Below are 17,477 nucleotides of genomic sequence, written 5' to 3' on the forward strand. Positions count from 1 at the left end.
TGCTGAAATCACTCTTCCCAGAAAGAGAAATGAAAAAGCCAGGCTAAAAAGCAAAACTATTAAGAGTTAAAAATGAGGTGAAGTGCTGTTCAGATTTTCAGAAGCCTCACTTTTGTATTTTCCAAACTAATGCTGCTCATGATCTGTTTCTATTTGTTACATCAGTTTACATATTTATATCTATTTATGTTCATTTTCTTTTAGGTGATCCTGATCCTTACCAAGTATTATCATACTGACATGGGGAAGGTTCTGGAGAGCTCTTTGTGGAGGTAAGTTCTCTGCTTTTTCTATAACCTTCCCTCCTGCTGTTCTTGGAATAGATCCATCACTTCCCTTTTCAGACTGCTGCTGAGTTGAGTTGGTAGCTGACTGATGCTATTGTACTAAGATTATCCAGATTGTCATCAGCTCTTACTCCCTCTCTTTCTTGAATGCAGTTCCTGTAGTTGAATTAGAGTTTGTAATGAGTTTTAACAGTAGAGACAAAGAATGATAGAGAATATAAGGTACCTCCTAGATGCCACTTTGCAAGTTGCCATGTTTTTCCTTTTCCTAGAAATTTTGCATCAAATTTACTTTAAAAGTTTGAAAGTCTTACTGTGTTGGGATGTGTCTTTTAGGAGTTCTTGCTGCTTGAGTAGTGTACTGAGGTTAGTAAATAATCCTGCTTTGGAAGTAGTTATGATTCTCTGGATGAAATATACCAGCAGTGTAGGTTATATTGTGTTTTATGACAACTGGGAATAAATAGTAATCCAAATAAATTTCTAAATTGGTTCTTATTCTCATAATATTTGTGAATTAAGATACCAATATGCTTGTTGCCTGTGTGTACACAGATTGCATACTCAGGTGTACATCAGCACAAAAGCAGGGCTAAGGTAAGTCTATGTTATACTAGTCACACTGCTTATTTTGTCAGGTCTTGCTTGTATTTTGCTAAGGGGACTTGTTGTGCTCTAATATGTTTTTTTTTGGTGTGTGTGTGTCTCTGTATAAATTTTCCACAACAAATTCTTTCTAGACCCATCATGTACATTTGAAAAGCGAAAGTATGTCACTGTTATCGATAAAATGATACTGTGCCAGTATTTGCTCTGCTAGTTTTGCTGGTTATCTCTAGCAGTAGAAATAAATGACAGGAGATTTAAGCAGTCATATGTCAAAGTCAAATGTAGCTCATAAGCTTCAGGTCTAGAAACAAAGAGTTTATCTAAAACTTTGTGGCTTAGGTAGTTGTAAACTTCATGCTGTCCCAAGAGCTTGTATGGGGACTCGACCTTCAGCTGTGTGTGCAAGGACCTTTGCAGAGACCATCCAAGAAAAGGACTGGGTAAGGAAATAGGGAGTGGGAAAAGTCTGTGTCCAGGACATCTGCAAAACAGCCTTGTTACTTATTTTGAAAGAGGTGGCATTGCTTTAACCTTGTGGGGTTTCTCAGTGACAATGCTTCTGCAATACCTTGTTGTCACACCAGTGTCTGAATAGTGATCAGTCTGCCCGGGGGCAGTGGTCCATGCAGAATAAGGGTATTTTCTCGTAAAAAAGAAACTTCTAGTCTTAAAAAGGGGGTATTCAGGAAAGAGAGTAAGATCAAATGGAGACTGCTTAGCATTGACTCAAGATTGGCCTTTTTAGGGCTATGGTATTTCATTTGTAACTATGCTCTCAACTTGCAAGATACAAAATTATTTGCACATTTGTTTCTGTTTTAATTTTTTGTCCAACATCTTGTGCAAATAAGACAGCCAAACGACAGTTTGGATACTCCCAACTGCGTAAGCACACACTGCTTGCCTATTATTTGCCAGTGGCCCATACAACATGTGCAATACATTTCAAGTTTTGCAATCCATACTTCAGGGTATCTATCATAGTCTTTTAAACATTTTCAGTTGGACTCTTCAAAATAAACCCTTTGCTCTTTTAAAATAAACATAAACCAGGCTTCAGATAATGTTTCTTTCTTTTGAGAACATAAACACTTAAAACAAGGTCATTCAGACCTTGCTGACAGCTGGTGTAAAGAACCGGTGTGAACTGCATTCAAATAAAATCGATACTAGTGTGCATCATCTGGAAATCGTGCCTTTTACTTACAAGTAACAGATGTACCAGATGCTTTAGTACTGGCACAGGTCATGGTACCGCCCCAAGGGCAGGGCATAGATGTCCTCAGGGCTCTCAGTGGTGTCAGGCTTTGGGGATGTGCCAGGTGCCCATGGCTCCATGAAACACTTTAGTGGGGCACAGATTGGGCCTCAGGGAGCTCTCCTTGGGTATATCTTGCAATTTCACAGGGCACAGCCCAGCCAGGGTCTGGACATCAGGATGCCTTGGGCCACCCACTTCGTCAAAATAGCGCCTGGGAGCTCACTTCTTGATGTGATGATAGCCAGAACCTGCTGAGCTGGGGGTGGGGATGAAGGCTGGGGCTTGTTGACCAGACAGGCTGGATGGGTTCTGAGTCACCTGGTCCAGTGGAAGGTTCCCTGCCCATGGCAGTGGGGTTGGAACTAGATGGTCTCTTCCAACCCAACCATTCTATGATTCTATGGTTTCCAAACCCAGGATGGAAAAGCTGAAAGGAAGAGAATGAATAAGATTAGCCCTTGGGCCAGGGGCTGCTACCTAGCTGATCCATGCTTGGATATGTTCTGGGCTCACCTCCTTCCTCCACCTCAGCCCACGGTGACGTACAAGAGACATATACAGTTGTCAACCTGGAAGAGTTACAAAGTGCTTGGATCTGGAAAAGTGCAAATCAGACCAACTACTACAAAAGTAGTGCCCCTCTCTGTTGAGATGTAGCTCACTATTTGTACTAAAAAACTGAACAAAGCTGCCTTTGTGGTCAGGGGACTTCTGTGTTTTTCCCTGAGTAAAATGGTTGGAACTTCACTAGTTTTTTTCACCCACATTTGCTGATGGAACTGGGGTGTTGTATTCACATTGGCAGCCTGCCCCGAATGCATATACATTTTTGAACTTTTTTGTTTGATTCTCTTTTGCATTCTTCTCATTTGTATCATACAAATATGCAGTAAAACAGGTGTGAAAAAAGATACAAGTTTTTTTTGTCAGTAGAGAAATGCCATTAATCTGTTTCTGTGCCCTAGGGGGAATAGACCCTCTCCAGTTATTTCCTGAATTGGTCCAATGTTTTTGTTCCTATCTTGCCTGGCTAGATAATACAAGACATGATATTTTCTAAGTCGCTAAGTGTCTTGGTTTGAAAGACAGGTGTCTGCTAAGGAAGGCAGAAGCCTCCCTTGGAATGGCAGATGCAACTCCCTTCCCTCCAAGTTATTATAATTTTGAAATCAAGGGGGCTTTTAGGCAAAGAGATGGGAAATAGGAGTAACAGTTCTTTACTATTATATATCTATATGTGTATAACCAGTCAATAGCAATAACTATGGCAGTAACAGCAAACAATCACAAACCCAGTCCCAGCCTTCTCGGCTGTCAGGCCCTTTCCCCTCGGGTGCAGTTCCGCTCGCAGCCGGCAGGGGCGCTGGCGGCTCCCGGTGAGCAGGGCAGGTGCGATGGTTCCCCCGCGGCTGCAGGGGGCGCTCCGGAGCGAGCTCGGGGAGCACGCGGCACCGGTGCCCTGGGATCCCGGGAAGGGATGGGACAAAGGCTTCACAAACCCCTGGGCAGCTGATCCCTGTGTCCGGCCGGACCCTCGGGAACAGCAGGCTGGAACGGCAGGCTGGAACGGCAGGGACGAGCACAAATCCCTGGTGGCAGATGAGATGTATCCAAACGGGGAACCCCCCGGAGGTCTGGGCAGGCAGGGCGAGCAGGGCTACAATGCAGCGAAGGCTCGAAGCAACAGCGGGGCAGGGCGGCCACAGCCCAGCTCCCAGCGGGGCAGGGAAGGCGGGTTTGGGATCCCAGGGCTTCTCCAGCAGAGAGAAAAGCAGCCGAAGAAAAAAACAGCTTCCCTCTCTCTGCATGCCGAGACCGACTGCCCCCACACACTCAGGTGAAAACAAAAGAGTAGCCAGATGCGCCCCACTCTGTAGCTAGCTAGCTCTTTTGTTTTTCTGAAGTACTCAGCCATTTGCTTCCCTGGCAACCTGTATGGGCAAAAATTCCTTTAACAGAAGAAAAAACCAGGAGAGCTCCTAAAACCCCAACACTAAGTGACTTAGTCATTAAGTGAAAGTAAACTAGTTTTATAAACAGATCAATTCTGACCAGGGTAGCTTTTTAATGTTAATGTCGCAATTTCTCTTTCTGGTCAGTAAATATTAATCTACCTTGGTGTTTATCAGTTATTTTGTGCCTTGAAACTGTGTCTTTCATCTTCTAAAACTTATTTCCACCTCATCTCTTTCCTTTTCTCTCATCACTCAGAAGAATTTTTTTCTCCTTGTTTAGTGGAACAAAGAATGAGAAAGGATGGTCTAGTGATACTTGTTTGTTCCTAGTGACCTGGAGCTGCAGTCAGACTTTTAAGAGTAATGGAAATGGTGGTGAAAAACACCAGTCAGAGGTACATGCCTGGGCGGGGGGCGAAGAAGATTTGGGTGGGTCTTGGTGACACATTTTTGTGCCTTTGCAGAGCATTGTCAGTTTGTGTAGGTAACTTATGTCTGCCCACGCAAGTCAGGTTACAGGCTTGGGAGGCCTAAATTTGAATTGCCTTGCAATTTTTCATTGTTGAATAAATAGGGAAAATAGTGCTGTGTAATAGAAGTTGTAACAAGTTTTTTACTACTAACAGCCATGTCTGGTTACACTAAAGAGGTGAAGACAAAATCTTGTTAAAAAAATACAAGTTAAATAGAGTTAAAAAATACCAGACTGGCTTTTTTAGTCAGCTAACTTTCCTAAGTTGCTTATTAAGTAGTTGTCAAGGTGTAAATTGTTTAATTATTTGACTCAAAATAAGGTAGGCAAATAAACAGAGATGACACTGGTTGCCTCTTGAATATAAACTAACATAACTTTTGGAGAAGGAACAGAAGATTATTTTCAGGTCTACTTTTAGAGTTTCTAAACTGTGGTACATATTGGGAATACAGGTTGGTTGTCATGTAAGAGCTCATTAGCATAATGAAAAACCTGAGAATTCAAGTACTAAAATTATCATCACATACATAGAAGATACTTTACATACTACAGCTGTTCCTGTCAGAGCTCACACACATATTTATCCATCACATTTACAGTAGGAAGGAGCTCCATCCAACTGACCATTTAGGTTGAGTATGTTTTCATACACTTTTTGGACCCATTTGTGTACAAATATACAGGTGCACATATTTAATAACCTCAGGTACCTGCTTGCATATGTTGAATGCCTGCAACTTTAGATGTAAGTATTTGAATTTTACAATCAAATAGTTTAACTTTGAATTAGCAATCACTAAGAAATTAATTTAACTTATCTGAGTTAATTATTCCTAATAATGTCTATTGGAAATATTGATTATTATTATTCCACTTTATACATGGGACAACTGAGATGGTGGTATTACTGAAGGCTATGCAGTGGTGACTCAGGACTGTATGGCCATGGAATTACCTTCCAACCCTGTGCTTAGACTGGCTCAGAATCCTGTTACTGGTAGGCATGCAGCCTTCCCTTTCTTAGCTTGATCTAAGCAATGAATAATAGATGTTGCTGCTGATTGCTAATAAAGTTTTGATTGCATATTATCAAGCTGTAATGATACAGTAGTGCTAAAGTGGCTTGCTGTGTAATTGCCATTGTTCCCAATGGCATCACCATGTTGTTATTGCCTCACCACAGCAAAACAAATGGCATTACTTGATGTTAACTGCACTGTTGGATCCTCTTAGCATTGCCAGCTGAATGCTAGGTAGGCCTATGTTCAGAGATGTTGGGTTGTTTTGCCCCATGTTATCAGTAAAGAAATGCTAAATGAAGAAACAGACTTCCCCAACCTCCTTAAATATTTTTGGATATCCCAGCTGAACTTTATGGGACTCCTTACTCTAGATGCAGCCTGAGGGGGGAGCAAAGTTGGAGCGCTGTAGGAGGAGGTTGTAAGGCCAGATCAGTGGCTGGGCAGGTGGACGTGAGAGCAGTTGGGAGAGCCTCGCAGACAGCATCATGCCTGCCAGATCTCAAGGAATCAGGAATATCCTGTCTTTGGTGGTCCAGCTCTTTCTATCTGCACCCACAATAAGCCACCTGTTCAAGGACAAGACTCACTTGTGCAAGCCCACTGGCCATCAGGAGCGATCAGGGCACAGTGACTGCAGGGGGCTTTGGGCATTTACAGAGTGCAGACCTACACTAACGCTAAAATCCAGACTACAAAGAGCTGGAGATTCTTTTAAGATGGATACAGTGGACAACATATGACTCAGGAAAGTAAAATTTCCAGGTGGCTCACAGAATGAGTGAAAATGAATATGGACATTTGTTTTCAAAATCTTTGGACTTTTAGGTGAAACTCATTTCACCTGTTTCCTGAAATTAATTTAAAAAGGAAAACAAGAACCCTCAATGTACAGTTCAGTGCCCCAGTGAAATTTTTTGTATGAAGTACCGCTTAATAAATGAGCAACTGTATTCTGCAACAACGTGCACTTCCAGATGGCCTTACATCGTGGCTCTGCTTTGAAAAGTGACTTTGTAGAAATGGCCCCAAGGGATGGAGTTATTGAGTCTGTGATTTTCATATCAAATTTTCTCTTTCCAAGTTAAAAAAGAAAAAGAAATGGCTTTCTAATTATTAGCACAGTGAACTCAGCTTGGGATCTAATGTCTAGCTGTGCTTTCTCTAGCTAATGCATCATCCTGAGTAATGCAAGTTCTGCAATCAAAACAGGCTGTCCTCAATTATAATGTGCAGCTCTTTTGTGCTTCTATTATATCCTTATTTACACCAGTTCCACTGAACAAAGGTTTTGGGCTGTAGTGTTGAAAAAGCAGTCCTACAATTAGAATTTTATTTCTGTTACTGAACAACAGATTTTTTATGCTTTGATCATATTTCCATATTCTAATAGTATTGCAAAGACTTTCATTGTTTTGCTAAAACTCAAAAGTGCACCATTATGAGTTGAACTGTGCAGGAAAGTTTTTATTTTAAATTTATTTTGGACATTTAAAATGAGCTGTAAAACAGTAGTTAAAATGTGGATGTAGTGGGTTGAAGCATGTCAGCAATATTTTATTATGGGTTTCAGGTAGAAAAAATGTGTAGAAGATAAAGGAAATTAAATAAACATGTCTTGTCAAACCTTGGAATGTGCAAGGTATTGAAGAGGTGGTTATTGATATTTTTAATGGGTAGTGGAATTGATTCAGGAGCACAGAGGGTGCTGATGTTGCAGCGTGTGCTCTAATGGACACATGACCTACCATCGACTTTCTGAGACCAAGGCCCAGCACACTGGCTTGGCAGTAACCTTGCTGTTACCTTGCTGTTGCACTCATCCTGCCACATGTTTTGGCCGTAGCTTTTGGCTTTTCAACAGAGAAATGAAATTTGGCCATGGATACTTAGGACTATTCTCTGAGTTGTGACCTGTAGACTCCTCTGAAAGAGATGTCTTTTAAAAGGCTCTCCAGTGCATGGGATTTAGCTTAGGCAGGTACTTTTATGTCTGTGTTGCCATAATAACATTTAAAGATTATTTTGATGTCTTAGTATGTATGAAGGTCTGAACTGAAAAAAAAAAAAAATCCTGCAAACAAGTAAAAGCTACCAAAAAAGTCTATCCAAATTTCTTTACTGAATATCTGTTGGTCATAGATGAGAGTGCTGTGTCATAACTTCTTTTCCATGTCTTCAACAACTTGGAATAGTGATGATGATTTTGAATGTTAACATGTTTCTGCACTAGCTTGTGATCACAGAAAGAATATATGACATGAGGATTAAGATCCAGTTAGAAAGCTGTGATTTATGTAGTTAGGAAAGGGCTCTTGCTGTACATTTGTGTTTATTAAAGCTGATTGCAGCATGGCTGCTGAACATGTTAAATACATCTTGGAGCTGGGGAATTTTGCTGCTTTACAGGTTATTTTTTTTTCCCCTTAATCCTCCTTCTGGAAAATGAATTAAGTCATTGCAAGATATAACTCATAATGAGTGAGCCAATTTATTGAGAAAGAATAACCATTTATTTTAAATGGCTTAAGAATCCTTTTCTATTGTTTGAGTAACTTGAGCCTAAGTAATAGAAATTCTGATTGCTTTAACTAGTGCTGCAGACTTAGTGGGAATTATACCACAGGTTCTTGGTCTTTTAAGTAGACTCTGTTTGGCCTGGACTGATGGTAACAGAATTGATCTTTCCTTCCCAACACCCATGCAGGCTGGTAGCAGTAGGATGTTTAGGAAAGTTGCTTCACTGGTGTTTCCTCAGGTTTGTCATGGTATCTTATTGAATAAGCCTCCCTACAAGAAATGATCCTCTTTCTTGCCATCCTCAGCAGACAAGTTTAAGGTGAGAAACAGGAAATGCTGTCTTTCTATGCATTAGTCATCCATGGGGCTTGTGATTTGCTTTTGCCCTCCATACCCTGCATAAAGGAGGGAAATTTTGCCTATGAACCACTTCTATTTGAGCAAACTGAGAACTGCAATGTTGGAGCTTTTATTGTGGCATGATTCCTCTGTACTAAATTCATATGAAAACAGTTGAGCCATCAGTTTTTTTGGTAATCAGAGGTACTTTGCTGCATTGTCATCCATTAACTCCCACTGTCAGCAGGCTGGCACAGCAGGGAGGTGCAGGGCCCATAATCTGGGGCAGATGGACTGACACCATATATATATATAGGAATAAAGGAATATATATATATATATTCCTTTGCCACTCTGTGAAATGAAATAAATAAGAAACCATAATCAAAGCAGCTAGTTTCATTGCTTATCACATTTTCATGATGATGAATGAGGTATAAAAACTGGGATAGGATATTTAGTGATGCTGCTGGTTCCACCTTCAGCCTACTATGTGGCCTTTTTTGAGAACCTGCCATTACTGTGCTTTCCTCACTTGGTCTTTGACCTGTTAGTTTCTTTGGCATTTGGAGAACTGGTTGTGGGATCCCCCATGAGTGCTGGGGCTGTAATACTGCATTAATACAAATAATAGGAGGGAGCTGTAATGTTTATGGATGTTTAATGTTTGTGTCCCTAAAGTTTTTCTCAGGCTTGAGCCTGAGAAGGACAGGAGTCTGTCAGAGAGCACTGACACACCATGAGACACACCTGAAAACACCCATATTTTTCCTACAAGGCAGCTGATGGCGCAGTGCCTTTTTGTAGCTGATGTTTTAAAAATGCCATTTTGCAACCCCGTGTTGCATCTCTTAGAGCTGAGCACCTTGTGCGCTGATGTGGTGTGTGGAACGTGAGCAGCTTCACTTGCTTCTGCAGTACGTGCAATCTGCTCCAGAGCATCCACTGTGAACTGATTGCAAATTAATTTGGTTGTTGGGACCGAATGAATGAACAGCTGCATGGTTAATTATGCAGAATGGTATAGAAAAATGTAGTGTTAATGTTTTATACCCTCATTATCCCTGCAGTATGGAATATATTTTTCAGTGTGAAGATAACAAAGGCAATATTTCCCACATAACTTATTTATTAAGATCATCGTATTGTTAGGCTGCTTTCTCTGCTTTAGTTTGGTAAGAATTGGGACAGTTAAAAACTCCATACAGGCCAGTTTTTAAAATGTAAATAGTCTTATGTGCTGAAGAATTTAGGGGTGTGGGCAGCTGACAAAAAATGAAATGCATTTTACAGTAAGATTTAAATGTCTTGGGGTTTTTTTTTGCCTTCTGAAATACAGAATGTTAGTTGAGGGCTTTTCCTCCCTCTCCCTGCAGCCTCTCATTGAAAAGATGACTGATAATTTGTCAGTCAACTGAATCTCTGTTCCAGCTAATTTTTTAAAAATTATTTTGGGGGGGGTTAATGTGCAAGTTGAGTTTGTCCCTTCCTGCTTCTGCTCTTCCTATTTCTCCTTTGGTGTATTTTCCTTCTATTGCACATAGTACAGGGATAGCAAGTTATTTTGTTTCAACAAATGCCTATTCTTGATCTAACTTTCAAAAAGGATATTTTGCTTTCTCACTGATTTTCTCTCCTAGTGGCCTTTTTTTGCTAGCTGTTACCCTCCCTCTTTCATAGGATGGGTTTGTCTCCTCCGGGCCTGACTGCTTCAGTCCAGACTGGAAAAGCTGCTTTTTAGATGAGGTGTTAAGTGTCTAAGTTTTTGTATTTTGGCTTAACATATCAGCTCCAAACCTGATTTTTGAAGCTGTTCCAGAGCTGATGTCCTTCTGATGGCAGACCTTTCTCCTCATAGTTGCTTTGACAGACTGTAGATATTTTAATGACCTGTGAATTTTATCCCAACTTTCTATCATAGGATCTGAAACTGTCATTTTGAACAAGAGTGGGGCAATACTTCACATATTTGTTGAAAAGCATCTGTGTCAGTTAATTTGGTTGGTTTTTTTTTAAATCTGGTATGTACTTTCTTTACCAAATGGATATAATTCTTCTTGAAGAGTGTGCATGCAGTTCAAATTATGCCCCTTGATAAAAAGACATCACAGTATCAGTGAAATACAACCACGCCTGGCAAAAGCCAGGGAAACAAGTAAAGAGACACGTGGTAAAATGTGCTTTCTTAATATCAAAATCTTAACAATTGAGTTCAAAAGCATCTACATCATTCCACCTTTTGATAGCCTGGCTTTCAAGATTTCCTTGAAGGGGAAGGGGATGGATGGTTCTGCTTTCTGTATGATTTAGAATAGTTTTCTGTAATGCTGATCCTTCCTTAGGATTGTTGGCTGTTCTGAAGACTTCAACGTAAAATTATTTTAGATTTTACTCTCCTCCAAGAATTTGGAAACTTATCATTGATTTATCTTAATTTTTACCATATGCAGTACAGTCCTTAATTTGGCAACATCTCTTTGGGATAGGATGTAAAAATCAAGTTGTGCTGTTCTGAAGTACACTGACTACAGTTTGAGATTTCTCTCCCTTTACCATACCCCTATGCAGTTTCTATGCTAAATACTGGTCTCTCAGGTTTCAGTAACTTTTAATTCGCTTTTTCTTCAGCCTGACATGTAAAATTAGAAAAATAATAGTATTTTACTTTTTATCCTCATTTAAAAATATTTAGAAGCAAAATATACATGTGATGGAGTTTTGTATGTATGATGATTTCAGGTGCATAATACTTAAGCTTTTGATGCTATTTTGGTGCAGTTTTCAGCACAGTTCAGAGTGCTCAGTACTAATGGGGAGGATGTACCAGTAAAAGATTAAGCCTCTGCACTGTGAATGTACAGCACATTCTGGCAAAGTGTGGAAGCCTAGAGTGAAAACTCCCATGCCTCAGCTTTCCATGTGGCCTCAGGTGAATATATGAATCTGTCGGTATTCCAGAGTGAAAAGCATCTAAGAATCACCTTTAAATAAAATTAAAAAAGGAAAGAAAGTTAATTACTTAAAGACCAGAAAAATATGTTACAAATATGCTTCATAAAACACCATGACCTATCCCAGCATTACCTTAACAGGTCACAGTTAGAGGAGATCTCTTAACGTACCCTGGTATGTGAAAAGCAGGAGTTCCGAGATCTTCAAAGTGATAATAGGACTTAGCTTCTAAAAAGACCTGTAAACATTTCTAAAGTACATAAATAAGTAAATATGAGTGAATAATTAAGTATCAAATTATATTTGATTTCCATGCTAACTGGAAGTCTTGGTACATCCAAATGCTTGAATTCTTACAAATTTTTTTTTGATTTCTGGTTGGGAATAGATACACAATGCTATTATTATAATAAACATTATTATTTATTTTTTCTTTAGCATGTTTTTTAGGGCTGGAAATAGGACAAGTTCTCTGACACCCAGTTGGTCACTTATGTCACTGCTTTACTGGCAGTTTTCTACTATATTGCATCCATGCAGAGAATGATTTTGGTTGCATGTGAGCACAATGGACATCAAGTACAACCTGTGCTCAAAGCAGGAGTTGCTGCAGAGGTTAATCAGGTCACTCATGGCCTCATCCTGCCTAGTTCTGAAAAACTTCCAGGTCGGAGATCTCACAGCTTTGTTGGGCAATGCTTTGCAGCTGTCATTGAGAGGGGTTAGATCAGCTGGCATCTTGCAGCTTGTGCTTGCCATCTATTGCCTTTTCACTGCCTACCCTGGCTCTGTCTTATTTAAAACTTCTCTTTAGATGCTGAAAGAGTGAAATGAGATTTTCCAGTAGCCTCATTTCCTAGAATGACCTACATCAGCTCCCCCAGCCATTCCTTGTACATCGTGTGCTCCAGTTCCCAGCATCTTAGTGACCCTCCACTGGACTGCCTTCACATTGCTGATCTCTTTCCTCTGTGAAGTGACACAGATTTTTTTTTTTTTTTTTTTAATTCGACTTGTAGAACTGGGGTTATCTGTTTTCTGGAGGTTCCTCTCTGCTGCTCTCCCAGTATAAAATAGACTGTTATATGCTGAATTGTTTAGAATAGTTACCTTATTTATCTGAATGCAAAAATAAGTGTGAAATACTGAAATCATTAACAGGGGAAATTCAGTTCTTTAGAAATTGCTTAGACACCCAAGTCACTTCATTACCTGTACAGAAAGATAACATTGGTCTTGTTTTCACTGAGCTGCTCAGTGTAAGAACAGTGGGGATGCCAGCATTAACTTTTTGTCCTCACTTTTGTTATGCAGTATGAATTCTTGATAGGTTTTGATTTAGTTGCTGGTACATTATTTATGACATCTCTTGGCTGTAGCTGCTGTAATCCACAAACCAAAGCCAAGCCTATTATTTCTAGTAATAGAATAGTATTTTGTTGTAGAGCAACTCCCAGGTAATTAGGCAGGATGTGCTGTAATTGGTTGTAACATAGGCTTTTCTAAATAAGGCATTAGTCAGACTGAATGGCAGATGAAAGTATTGTTTTTTTCTTTTGAAGATTTGTCTACCACAGGTAAACATTAGTGTGACCACAAACATTAGGAAGATTAATTTTGCCAGGAAAGAAAGGAGAATTTTTGTTTTAATGATCCTTCACTTAGAAGAGTGCTCTTTTAAGTGAGAATATTGAAGTGTGCAAAGCAGAGTTTTTTGAGGGCAAGAATTCACATACTAATCCTGGGAGTGGGTACAGCTAAAGTCTTATTCAAAGAGTGGACTTCATACAGCAGTTTTTGTTGCTATTGAATTTGGGTTTTGGACAATTTTGAATCACCTTTAGCTTGACCTATACTTTTGTATATGTATACTATTAATTGACAGGGTTTCGAGGGTCAATGTAGACACCTGAAATCTCCGGAGTAGAATCTGCTGATTGCTTTAAAGTGATTATAAACTGAGAAGGAATTAAGAGGTGCAGTTTGGTGGATTTCTTGTCTCTTGGCATCTTCCCATCAAAGCTGGATTCTTTTGTGGATTATGTGATGAATACAAGTTAATTGGAAATAATTCAAAGGAAATGAAGTGAAATTCAATATTAACTTTGAAAGTCCAAGTATACAGTAGCCACCCCAGAACCTTTGAGAAACTCTTGGATTTGCTTCAAATCATGCAGCAAAACAGTGAAACAGTCTTTGTCATGAGAAAATTCAGAACAGGGGATGGGAAACAAAAGGGGGTCAGGTTGCACTTGTTCTGTTGAAAGTTGTTCCCTTGAACATGTTGTTTTGCCATAGTGTTTTGTTAGGAGAGGAATAAAAGAACAAAGGGTCAAAACTTTTATGTGTTATGACGTTGCTATGACCCAGCCCACTGCGGGGCTGGGGCAGCGAGATGCCAATCAATCCCAGCCCATCCCCTGCATCGAGTTTCCCAAAGAGGCAGACTCAGAGGGTGGGTCAAGGGGCGGCTCAGAAGCCTAAACTGCACCCCCTGGGTGGAGCCCGGGTCCAAGCCGCCTCCCCTGGTTCGGGAAAATTCTCGGTTACTCGGTTGTTCACTGGTTCTCTGTTATAGCTCCCGCCTCTCGGTTTCCCCCATTGGTTCTCGTTGAATTGTATCCTCCCCCGGCTTGTAACTCATTGGTGGTTTTCCCCTTTCACTGGGGTTTTCAAATTCCCTATAAGACTGAGGACAAGCCTCAGGGGCGGATCCCATCGCATTCCATCCCTTCCAAGCTTGTTTGGGTTGTGAAACTTCTAACAATAAACCTGTTAGGAGTCAGACCAGAACAGCCTCTCTCTTCCTGTGTCTCCGAGCTAACGTGAGCCGATACCATCGGCTCCTGCCATGTTCCCTCTGCAAAGAAGCCAGCGAGCTCAGCCAGCAGCACCCTTCCTGATGCTGAAGTTGCTTCTGCGATGCACAGAAGTAACGCAGCTGGACTCTCTATGACTGGGGGCTCGCCAGAGCTCGTGCCTCAAGCACTAAGAACTGCGTTATTATGATTCTGTCTTTTTTTAAATCTGTATGTTTCATTTGGCTGGCTAATGGGAAATGGTGTTTATGGAAAGGCTCTAGTCTGTTCTCTTGCGGGTAGTGAAGCAAAGTGAATTACTGTGTAACGCATTACAAAGAAAATGTTGGGATGACACTGAGGCAGAGCCTAGACCACACAAGGTTTGTTCCAGTTTTTATTTTGGAACTCTACAGAGTGCTACATATTCACTGTTTAATTTTCCTTTGCACCCTCTCTGTAAAATTCCCATGAGAAATAGCAGCTGTTGGTGCTGCTGTGCTCACAGTGAGCAGGATTTCCCCTTCAGCAAGTCACAGGTTGATTACCAGGAAACAGCCACTCCAGAAGAAGTGAACTTTGTGGTCTTACCCTTGGGGCCAAGCTAACCTGCGTGGCCCTGCATCTTCTCTCCTGGGAAACAAACTGTGTTTTAAGGCACAAATGCATGGGGGACATGAGAATAAAGTGCCTGAATTGGCCTAAAGCACTCCAGCACCTTTGGAAGCACTGGGGCTCTAATGATTTGTATGGGTTACAAGTCAGGTCCTAAAATTAACGATAGATTTCAACTAAAGTTTGTACCAATTGTGGATTCTTTAGACTGAACGTTTATGCAGCACACTTCTTATGTTATTTCTTATGGAAATAGTGATCACCTGTTCCCATTCCTTTTCCCCTCTGCTTGGTGGCCTCTGAGGAGGCATTTGTTAGATCACTGGAGTATGTGTTCCACAGATGAAGTCCTGCAGCAGAAAAGGGGTTAAACTCAAGCTTAACAGAAGGAATTTTCTCATCTTGACTGTTTGTTCAGCAATTTTGGTCTTTTGCATCATAAAGAATTTTCAACTAGGCAGAAATTGGGTGATTTTCCTTGGGGTGGGAGGAAGGCAATATTGAATATGTATAGGTTAGATTAATCTGAGTAAAAACTGTAGACTTTAAAGGCCTTGGGCTTCCTCTATGCATCTGACAATGATTGTGTTGGTTTGGACATTAAAATGGAGAGAAATAGTGTGTTAGAACTGAGTCTGCTCATCCACTTATTCTCATCTCCCTTATCTGTTCTTTGCTCTGTCACATGCAAAGATCTTTGGTGAGCCTTATCCCTTATTACTCATTTTGTCACTTAGTGTAATGGGCAGAAGGTTTCAAGGAGGCACACTGGAGGCCAAGTGGCTTGAGTAGATTCTTGGCTCCTGGTTTCCTTCTGCATTTGATAGCAAATGGCAAGAGTCCAGTGTTGAACTGAGTCCCTCTCCCCCATTAAGTTAACCAGGCTTAACTCAGTCCTACCTGGTCAGCTGAGTGGCAGTGAGACAGCTGGCTGCAGAAAGGCAATAATTTCTTTCACAGCTTGCTCACAACACCTGGCTTAGCTCCATATTGAAAACAAGCAAATGGATCAGTCCCACCTCTGCTGAAAGATGTGAATATCAAAATGTAAATGTAAGAAAACTGGTTGCCTCCAGCTGTGTGAGGCCACTGGTCAGAATTGGGTCAGTGGTAGGGTGCCCATGAGGTGTGGCTTCTGGTGCTCTCATTTTATTTTTGAATCAGCTTGTGCCTCACCCAGAGTATTGTAAGACTCACCAAAGCTGTTAGCACGTGCATTAAATTGGTCGCTGTCTTTGTTCAAATAAATAAAATAGCTAAATATTTCCATAAATGACAAGTAGATCAGGGGCTCTTGTCCACACATTCAGATGCATGTAGAAAAGGGGGATAGAGTCATGGGAGCATTTGGAAGCTGGAGAAAATGGCCTGCTGTGAGGGATGCACAGCCTTCAAACATTCAGCTTATCAAAGGGAAGTAAAGGGCTGTTTAAATCTAAGGTTCAGTTTACAAAAGGGCTTGGTGTTTGCTCTCCTCAACTCTGGGTGACCCTTGCTGTAGCCAGTAGGCTTCAGCAAAGCAATGGATGTGTCTATTCATTTGTTTTCTCTTTCTGATATTCCCCATCTTACCTGGTTTGACCAAAAATACCTTTCTGAGTTCTTACTCCTTAGCCAGATTTCTCTGTAAATTATTTTTTGGTGAGTTTCTTTAAAAAAGAAAGGGAGGTAGTAACTGCTCAGTTGGATGGGCATGTTCGTTCTCCAGTTGTTTTTCTACTGGTCAGGTAGAGGGAAGGTTGGTCAAATAGTAAGAAAGTAAGTAAGTAAGAAAATAAGTACATGGAAGAAGTTATCACAGTTCTTTACAAAAAGCTTTATAACATTCTGACTCTTAAATAATGCTTTTAAAACATTAATTTAGGTTATAAATTTTATCCCACTTATAAATTAACAGAACATAGCACCAACTGTGCATTGGAAGAGTTGGTAATCTCCATCTGATTGCTTACAGCCAAACTCTTAAAGTCGTTAGAAACCCCAAGAAAGTCAATGATGATTTATGTTCATGTAGGCAGCTGCAGCAGAAGGACCAGGAAACTGAAAGAAATGCAGCTGTGAGATATGCTCTTCTCTTGGGATGTGGATGATTCAGGCTGGAGCTTTGGACGTCAGCACAATGTTCGGTTTTATCCTAAATGTTTAGTGTCATTAAGTTTTGAAACTGTGAAATGTTGTTAGTCAACTCTTTTAAAGACTGTGTGAAGTCAGAAGGTACCCCTACCTTTGTGCAATGGGGAGTGAGGAAAGCATCCGGACTCGTGCCTGGCTGTTAACTCAGAGCCTGATTAACTCAAGTGTCTTAGCAAAGTACAGTGTGTACAGACCATGCTCTGTACTTTTGGGTGCCTATGCACTCTCAGGCTTTGGCACTTCCTTCTGAGAGCAGAGGCAAGGATATTGCTCCTCCTTTGTTTGCTTCTCATCCACGTATTCTGTCACTTTGAATGGGAATGTTTTCCCCAGTGAGCATTAATTAAAAGGAAACAAGGTAGTTCAGATTGAAAGGTTATCAGCAAATGCTGCATGAATGAAATCGTTCCATGAGTGAATCTTTTGCATGTCTTCTGTGTCAGTTCTGCTTAGAGGAACAATTCCGAAAAAGAGACAGAATACCCAATGTCTTAGATTGGTGGCATTTAACAAC

The 17,477-nt window shown here is 40.6% G+C and overlaps 1 protein-coding gene across 5 annotated transcripts in view; it reads left to right on the forward strand.

Annotated features, from left to right (window-relative positions):
* Nucleotides 1–17,477, forward strand: part of SORCS2 (sortilin related VPS10 domain containing receptor 2) — a 544,237-nt gene that overhangs the window by 174,064 nt on the left and 352,696 nt on the right. For all 5 annotated transcript variants that reach the window (XM_039550615.1, XM_039550614.1, XM_039550616.1 and 2 more), the window contains exon 2: nucleotides 205–272. In XM_039550615.1, coding sequence (XP_039406549.1) covers nucleotides 205–272 — 68 coding nt within the window. The remainder of the gene's footprint in view (nucleotides 1–204; nucleotides 273–17,477) is intronic.

Source organism: Corvus cornix, chromosome 4, assembly GCF_000738735.6.
Source record: "Corvus cornix cornix isolate S_Up_H32 chromosome 4, ASM73873v5, whole genome shotgun sequence".
NCBI lineage: Eukaryota > Metazoa > Chordata > Aves > Passeriformes > Corvidae > Corvus > Corvus cornix.